This window comes from Conger conger, chromosome 3 (genome assembly GCF_963514075.1).
Source record: "Conger conger chromosome 3, fConCon1.1, whole genome shotgun sequence".
Lineage (NCBI taxonomy): Eukaryota > Metazoa > Chordata > Actinopteri > Anguilliformes > Congridae > Conger > Conger conger.
The window spans coordinates 3,387,046-3,396,049 of NC_083762.1; the positions used below are offsets into that span (position 1 = coordinate 3,387,046).

A 9,004-nucleotide genomic window follows, 5' to 3' on the forward strand; every position below is an offset into this window, starting at 1 on the left:
ATCTCTCCCTCTGAATGCATGTGTGCATAACTGTGTGTGCGTGTGTGTGTGTGTGTGTGCGTGCGTGTGTAGGTGTGTGTGCCTGCCTACATGCGCTTGCATATGTGTGCGGCCGTTTTCGCAGCTTGTGAGGCAGGATGGGAGCACATTTGAACGGTGAATTACGTCCAATGATGCCAATTGATTCTGTGAACAAGAGACGTCCTTCACTTCCACCGGGTGAGTTTTATTTCCGGCTGCTTCCTAATGAGAGCGCGCGGAGCCGGCGCGTGTTTGGCTAAGCAGCGCAGCTCGTGGTAAAACCTACTGTCAGCAGCAAAGCTACATATCAAACACCAAGTTAAAATGTACTCTGTCAAGACACATAGTTATCATCACAGAGGACTTGTGTGGGGACTGCCCGCGCCCCGTCCCACCCTCACCCCCCAAACCTCCACCTCCTCCTTACAAAAGCAGGACTGTGAGTAGCATCCTCTGCCGCAAAGAAAAAAAGATCAGATCTGTCCTTTGAGTTATCAAAACAGGGAGGACCAAACGTTTGAAAGCCTTGAAAATGACATTAATCTGCTTTCATTTTTCCAGTAGCGAATACTAGGTGGAGGAGCTGGGAGACACACTTTTCAGCTTTGAAGACTTTAAGGACTTTAATGAACAGGCAGTGAGTGTCCATCATCCACAGATACATTCCGGGGTGGTGTCACGTGGGATGGAGGAATGGTGGGTTTCAAGCAAGCGATTTAACGCCTTGTTGTGCTTTGTCGACGTCGTATTACGAAATGGAAAACAGAAACAGAAAGGGAGCTTATTTCTGGAGTGCCGGGACCAGTCAGTAACCCTGGGGCATCTGTGACTCACCGTGACCACAAATATGGAGCTCAGATGTGAGTGAAGTTTTGTGTACATTTTTCAAAACCGGCCGTTGGTATGTGCTTTCATTATCAGTGGAAAAAGAAACCACTTTTTTTCTAACCCCCCCCGGGAGATGAGAACGTGCAGGTGCACCTGGGTAAGAGTGACGGAGTGTTTGAGAATATGATAGCCTCTTTAATGGTGAGAATAAGCATAACTCCGGGTTTTAGCTATGCATTAAAACACCCGACACAGAGTGGATTTGGCTCTCGGCATCCTTCATGGGGTTTCTGTTGGAATGTAAACATGCAGTTCCCTCACTGCTGCTCGTTCATGTCTGTGACAAGCAGCAGGTTCTGCTGGGTGAAGGAAAGGATAAGACAGAAATGAAATTATATATATATATATTTATATTTTATTCATATTTTATCTCTGGGAAGATGTCCCGTTGGCAGTTAAGCGCATTCAATGTGTTTAGAAGCCAGAAACAGTCACTTTGTTTAACAAACACAATTACAAAATAAAAATAATAACCACAAAATAATGAACCGCATGTAAATAACATACAAAATATTCCCGATGCCTACTCAGTAGGTAGCTACAACATTCCAACTTCTGAATATGAAGATATTTACACTTCAGTTACAAAAATAGACTTTAGAGATTCTCTTTTTTTTTTTTTTGCTTACATTCTACATAAATGAAGCGGTGCCTGCAATCTTTCCGTGTGATCCTTTAAAACGACTCGTACGTTCTGTAAAAAAAATATCCCTTACGCTTTAAGGCTAGATGCAGTGCATCCAATCACGCATCGAAAACATCAGCAAGGCTTCACAAAAGGCACCAGAAACGTTTGAAAACTTGTGTTTTTTTTAAAGATTTTTTTCTCCTTTTTTTGACACAGACCTTTTTTGCCACATTTTTGGAAAGAGAGAGAAAGTACCATTGGGTGATATTTACAAAATAACAGAAACTATCGCCACTCTTACACATGCTTGAATACTTAAGTGCGTCTTTTTTTCCCAAACAAAGTCAAAACTTACCACAGCATTTTTCACTATATAAGAGAGAAAATATCTATAAAATATGGCCAAATAATACAATGTAAATATGCCAAGAGGTTTTCACATCAACTGTACCAAAGAATGAATGAACAAAAACATGGCACAATGTATACAATATCCATATACTGCAGATTATGTATATCGTCAGTCTGTCATCTGTCTCTGGGGGTGAGCAGTTCTGGTTGTGTAGGAGATCTTGGGCCACTGAGCCTTTTAGGCATTAAAACTGACGGAAATGAAGTCCCTTGTGTTGGTATTTTCCTCTTTTTTTTTCTACAAAAATGTCAGTTGAGAATCCCTGTCAAAGCCTGTTGTTGCTCTTTGTCTGAAATGTCTCTTCTTTTGCGGTACCTTGAGCTGTAAGACTGAGAGTCAGAAGTGGAGTGGGGGGGGGGTTAGGGGTTAAAAGTGCTTTTTCAGAACGGAGTAACGAGTCTTTCGATTATTTCTGTGCGGAGGACGGAGAGACAGAAGAGTCCGGGAAAGGAGACGGCGGCCTTAGCAGATCTCGATCGTCCTCGGCGACAGGGTGGACTGCATGTCCGACAGGGGCGTGGCCACGGGCGAGCTGTAAATGTTCGTGGCCAACGAGGAGGCGAAGGTGGTGGCCACCTGCGCCTGGAAGGTGCCGGAGACGGAGGGGTAGGTGGCGGCCACCGAGGGGGAGGGGTAACAGGACGGCACGGGGGAGGAGTAGCAGGACGGCACGGGGGAGGAGTAGCAGGACGGCACGGGGGAGGGGGCGGAGACGGCGGCGGGCGTTCCCACGGCGACGGGCGCTTTCTCCGCCTTGCGGTCCTTCTGCCGCAGGTGGATCTTGGCGTGCCGCTTGCGCTCGTCGCTGCGGGCGAACTTGCGGCCGCACACGTCGCAGGCGAAGGGCTTCTCGCCCGTGTGCGTGCGGATGTGCGTGGTCAGGTGGTCGCTGCGGCTGAAGTTGCGCATGCAGATGCGGCACTGGAAGGGCTTGTGGCCCGTGTGGATGCGGATGTGCCGCGTCAGCTCGTCCGAGCGCGAGAAGCGCCGGTCGCACGTCTCCACCGGGCAGGCGTAGGGCCGCTCGTGCGGCGGCGTCTTGCTGGGCCGGTTCGGGTACTTCCGCATGCGGCCCGGCCGCACCAGCTGGGTCTGGTACACGCCCTTCAGGTCCTGCGACCCCGTCTGCGTGGCGAAGGCCTTGATGGTGGACAGGGGCGTGAGCGAGGGCTGCCCGCCGCCCGCCCCGGGGGTCTGGAAGGGCTTCTGATCGACCGGCACCAGGCCGATGTCGGCCTGCGTCTGGGTGAAGAGGTAGTCCGGGATCATGGGCACGGGGAAGGCGGAGGGGCAGGGCTTGGCGCCGGGGTAGGCCGGGGGGTACTGCAGGGCGCCGCCCCCCGCGGGGCTGGGGAAGGCCTGCTGCTCCGGGAACAGGTCGGGGGAGGCGCTGGAGTAGGTGGGGGCCGCGGAGTAGATGGGGTTGGGCTCGCTGTGGTGCACCGAGCAGCCCAGGCTGGAGCTCTGCGAGGAAGAGGAGGAGGAAGCGGCGGAGGTGGAGGAGGAGGAGGAGGAGCTGGTCGGCGCGGCCGTGGAAGAGGCCGGGGCGGAGGTGCTGACCGGCGGGGTCATGCCCACCAGGCCGCTCACCAGGCTGAAGAGAGGCTCCGCCCACAGGCTGTTGCTGCAGTTGGCGGGCTCCAGCGTGAAGCGGCCCGTGTAGGAGATGGGCGGCAGGCGCTGGGCGGGGTACGTCTGCTCCGACAGCGGCTTCTCACAGCCCAGGGAGATCTCCGGCAGTGTGTCTGCAGCAACGAGGGAGACGCGGGGTTAAACTCAGGCTCGCTCGCTCACTCAGTCACAGAGTTAAACACACGCTCGCTCACTCAGTCAGTCACAGAGTTAAACACACGCTCGCTCGCTCAGTCACAGAGTTAAACTCATGCTCGCTCACTCAGTCAGTCACAGAGTTAAACACACGCTCGTTCGCTCATTCACAGAGTTAAACCCCCCCCCCCTTCATCTACTCGGTCAGTTAAACATCTGGTAACGAGTTAAAAACCCGCTAACCTGCTCTGTCAGTTGCAGCGTTAAAAATCTGCTAACCCGCTCAGTAAGTTAGAGATTTAAAAGCCCACTCTGTCACAAGCCACAGATGCGTGCGCCTTGCGCTGCCGTTTTATTTTAGCATTCAGGGGCGGTTGCGGGGGGAGACCTTTTTGGCGGACGCAGGGAGAGGAACAGGTGCTGACGCAGAGCGGGGTATCCCCCCCCGCCCCCTCCCGTCAAATTCACACTGCCCCGTGCTTTCACCCACACCCCGATTTCATAAACACACACAGTGCACCCAGTGATCTGCACCAACCCTGCTCTCACTCTCTCTCCATCCCTCTATCTATGCCTCTCTCCCTCTGTCTCTCTCTGCTTTGCGACTCATTCCGCCGTTGAAAGCTTTTCATTACCGAGACTGCTCCTCAGACTGCACTGATTTTGACTTATCCGTGCTTTTTAAATTTACTGTACGTAGCCGTGACAACGAGCACCGCTCGCCCTCTGACAGAACAGACGCCGGTGTGGCAGGAGCGTTTCCAAATAACCACCGACGTCTGAATTATTTAAATCTGCATTAAATCTGCATTCTGCATCATTCCGCTCGCTCAGTCAAACTGACATCAAACGCAAACGCCGCAGCAACAAGAACCACGCTCTCAGCTTTAGCCATTTTAACTAGCTCTTCCAATTTAAAGACATTAATACTTAAACACTGCCACAACATTTCCAATGCACTAAGATGCACGTGAAGCAATATGCATTTTTTTTGTCATGCGTGCATCAGCCCGTTTATGCAGATATTATTATTATTATTATTATTATTATTATTATTATTATTATTATTATTATTATTATCATCGCTCTTACCTCCAGCCAGGTGCTCGAACTGGTCCCCCGCCTCCCCGGTCCCGAACGCGGTCCCCTCGGCCGTGGAGGCGGTGAGGAAGGGCGCCCCGGAGCTCATGATCATCTCCTCCAGCTTGGGGTAGTTATCCATGGGCGAGTGCGGGAAGCTGAGGGGGTCGGAGATCTGCAGAGCGGGCAGGAGCATCTCCGTCTTGGCTGCAGCCATCCTCGCCGCGGGGTCTCCTCGCGTGCGGAAGGCGCTGGGCGTGCGGGGAGCCGCGCAGGTGAGGGGGTTACCTGATGCACGGACGCGCTCTGGCACTCCTCCACGTTTCAGCTCAGCCGATGCCTCGCTCTTGTTGTTGTTGTTGTTGTTTGTCTTTTTTTTTCCTCTTCAAGAGAAAAAAAAATCCACTTGTTGGTTCAAAATCGTTATAATGAACAAACGTGTCCTTTTTTGCTCATTCCACACACACAAAAAAGTTTTTTTTTTGTGTGCCTGATTTGTATTCTGGATGTATTATTCACCCTGTTTGTCCCCACTTTTAGGTGATTTGTTTTCACTTTGTATGTTAAGATGTGTTTCTCAGAGGGAGCGATAGCGCTTGGCGTGTGTCTATCTGCGTCTCTCTGTACTGGCAGTGCTGCTGCTAAGAGCTTGTTCCCGATTCAGAGAATCCCCACTCCTTTATATACCCTCCTACCCGTGACGTAGATGGCCATATATGGACTGGAGGAAGCCCATATTTAGGCACTGCAGTGGAGGACACATGACGCTTGCCGGGGGGAAACTGGAGACTGAATTAAGCTCCTGCAATAAATCGAAGGGAGAAGCCCAATCGTTTTCCCAGCCTACTCGAATCAATGCACCCCAGCAGTAAGCCGCGCTATAAAAATGAAAAACGGCGTTTGCTCCTTCGCCAGTGGCTCCGGTTAAACGCGGATTTCCCGTCTGCACCGGAGCCTTGCACCGCCGGAAGACTCAGCTCCGTCATGCCATATAAGGTCGTGTCTACATAAGGACTGATTCCGGTGGGTTTCCACTTCCTTGCCCTTATTTGGCATTTCCTGGTGTAGCGCTGATCGGAGCTTGGCGGCGACTGAGAGCCCGGAGCCGGACTGAAGTCCAGCTCGGGGAGCAATAACTCATGTCAGCACAATTTTATACTTTCGCTAGGGCTGCCAGCCACCTCGACGGATGATTTCCTTTTAGTCAAAATGCACTGTTTATTGTTGCCAATAGTGGTGGGTTGTGAAATGTCTCATTTAAAATGTCAAAATGTGAAATAAACGCGCGTTTGCCGTAAATCTCCATCTCACACTCTCTCTAAAACCCATGCTCAGGCTATCTATTAAAATCATAATTATCATGGAATCTACGTGCACTTATGAGCCATAATAACATAGTTGTATGTAATAAGTGAATGCATAATCTTTATATTGTCGATTATTATGCAGCCTGTCAAGCAGTTTTGCTTTGCAGCAGAATCTGCCTGTTACGGGGAGGTCATTGTCGAGTTTGTTTTTCTGCTCAGCCTGGTGATATACAAGCACGAAAACGTCGATGTGCGTTTGTGTTTTCTCTCCATTTCATTTGTTGAATTGGTATGCCACTGGGATCGAGCCGTGTTGCAGGGGCACCATTGCAAACGACAGCGTGTACTTAACCGTTGGGGATTCTATCGTGAGACGACAGAGCGGGTTTGCGAGCGAACGCGAGAGCGAAAGTTCGGCTAGAAACAGCGACTGCTGCTCAGCGCGTTAACATTTCCACAGGAACCGCAGATTGTCCGTGTAGTTGCCGGTACTCAGGTGGCGCGACACGGGGAACCCAGACAAAGTTACACAAATATTACTGCATGGGGGGACGAGAAAAACGCGCGCGTCTGCGCGACCTGGCTGCATAAAGCGAGTGTAAGTAAACACAGTAGCCTACGCACTGAACATTTTTGTGGTGAACCGTCTGCGAAACGCCGTCTAGCCGTTCATGTGAAACATTTGGTTGAAAAGTTAAAGTTATTTAGCTGTCTAGCACGTAGCCAGCCTATTGCCTATCTGCGTAAATCCTGAGCTATTTTGGGGTTGTAACCTATTCAATTTATGTCAAAACGTCTCAACCAATATGTCCACCCCTCTAGACGTCTAGATGTCGGTGTTTGCTCACTGGTTAGGTGCGCCGGCGGGCTTCACTAACGGCAAGGGCAGTGCATAAATACAGAAGGCTATGAAACGTTCAACGTGTTCAAGTTTTGTTTTCGTCTCCACACGCCACAGGTTACAAGAAGTGCAAAAAAAGGTATGAATAGCTTGGAACTCAGATCGTCGCACCTTATCAGACCGACCACATCAATAAATAATGACGGAATAAATAATGACACCTTTTTTAATGATTGCAAGAATGCGATCAATTATGGTGACACAGGCTTTAACCTATTAGCAGCGGTATTTCATTTCTGTTGCTGTGCAACGGTAATCCCAATACAAGTTTTCAAATGATAAATCAGGAGCCATAAGTCTTTCCATTTGAAAATGTATTTTTCGTGTATCTTTAACCATCAAAACACTGTCCCTCTGAATATAATATGATATGCACCCTGCCCGTGGCTGGATTGTCGTGAAGGAGATTTAAAAAATAATAATAAACCACATTTGACACACGGTGGTGCGATTAAATGTGTTTCATCGACGCTTTAAGTGACAAAAATGCAATCCGTTGCATTTGATCATATAGGTAATAACAACACATCATGTGGAGTTGAGCAAATAAATGATTCGACTCATATATGCTACGTTTGAACAAAAGCATGTTTTTCTGCGAGACAAGTCGGCTACGCGTCTCCATAAATACATACTTTAGTTTATTGCCCAGGGATCACAGGGAAAGAAGAAATCAGACTTTGAACTCCAAAAGATAAAATGCGATTTTCCCTTTTTCACATTACACCAGACATATACTTTCCCAGAGTTAGCATTGGCAAATGGTTAAGCGACTGGTCCACATATGCGAAATAAAATAAATTAAATAAAGTCGTTTCGATTGGGATTGGACGTAAATGAACTGGGAAATGGCTAATGCAACAAAAATATCTTCACACCGACATTGCAACGGGGGCGAAATTTGTTTATGCTCTCTTAGCTACAGGCGAGGCGCGAGGTTAGTCATTAATCGGAGGGGTGTCCCTGGTTCAATATACAATTATCTACGCCACTCACCTAGCGCAACCGATATTAATAGGACCCCCCTTTTTTTTTTGCAATGCGCAGTCGAGAGGTAAGGAGTGCGGCACGGTCTCTCCGCTTGCATTACCACAGGGACCGGATTATTTGCCGGTTCGCAAGAGACAAATCGACATTGCCTCGGCTGCTGACTCAATTCAAAGTCTGTAACGTAATTACTGAACCGTTACTTTTGTTGTGCACAAGATAACAAGTTGTCCATATTTCGGGGGAAGGCGCTTAAAGAGCGTCAATCGATCTGTGCAGGATCGCTTTAATGAAAGTCCAGTCTCCCCGGCCCCCGCTCGCCTCGCGCGCACTGGATTCTTGCCAGGTCCGCTCCTCCGACGCAGTAATATCTCACTGGGCATGCGCACAAATTGGTTTCCGTGCCAGTCGATCTGGGCCGAAGGTGCCTCGCCGCGTCCCGTTCCTAGAATGTGTGTTAACAGTGCAGCCGCGACCAAGCTGCCAACTTTTGCAATGCGCTCTGGGGGTGAGGGAGACCGTCTTCAAACCGCCTAAATTCCAATGTAAGCCTAGAGTCATTCGCAGACGCCCGAATGAATAAATACATAAAAGCCACGTGGTATTCAAAAGTGACCATGAAACAGTTCTTCTCAGGGTTGTTGTTGAAGGGGGCCAGTGTTTGTAAAGAGAATGGCGATAATAAACGGTCTGTGAATGCCTGTTTGCTGGAGCGCGAATATAAAGTAATCTTTCCTGTTAAGGCACGGAGAAAGACCTGTCCAACAAGTGTTATGTAATGGGGGGGGGGGGGAACAAATCACTGAACAGAATATCGGGAGCAGGTGAGGATAGCTTAGCGTGGTGCCATTTGTCCCCGCGTAGAGAGATTACATGTTGTCATGGTGGCAGATGCGGATGCACCGTGTTTGGATAGGAAAGCATTTGTAAGAGGATTTGCAGTCGGAGTAGCACTGGCGCAGGGATAAACTACTGCTGGGGCAGCAGCTTGCCTGTGTCTCCTGTCGGAGGAG

The 9,004-nt window shown here is 49.5% G+C and overlaps 1 protein-coding gene across 2 annotated transcripts; it reads right to left on the reverse strand.

Annotated features, from left to right (window-relative positions):
- Positions 1–1,236: 1,236 nt before the first annotated feature.
- LOC133124354 (early growth response protein 1-like) lies at positions 1,237–5,438 on the reverse strand. 2 transcript variants are annotated; one of them, XM_061235488.1, is made up of 2 exons: positions 4,809–5,438; positions 1,237–3,694 (listed from the first exon to the last, which is right to left on the reverse strand). In XM_061235488.1, exons 1-2 carry the CDS (start codon positions 5,011–5,013, stop codon positions 2,412–2,414), a joined length of 1,488 nt encoding a protein of 495 aa, XP_061091472.1. In that variant the 5' UTR covers positions 5,014–5,438; the 3' UTR covers positions 1,237–2,411. The 2 variants fall into 2 exon arrangements, with proteins under 2 accessions (XP_061091472.1, XP_061091473.1); XM_061235489.1 differs by having other exon boundaries at positions 1,237–3,718; positions 4,743–5,438.
- Between the last annotated feature and the right edge of the window lie 3,566 nt (positions 5,439–9,004).

Excerpts from the sequence above, each read along its gene's own strand:
- LOC133124354 (XM_061235489.1), bottom strand. The coding sequence starts at position 5,013 with ATGGCTGCAGCCAAGACGGAGATGCTCCTGCCCGCTCTGCAGATCTCC. Across the intron at positions 3,719-4,742 it reads TAATAATAATAATAATAATA|CCCGCGTCTCCCTCGTTGCT; the intron begins ATATCTGCATAA and ends CCTGAGTTTAAC.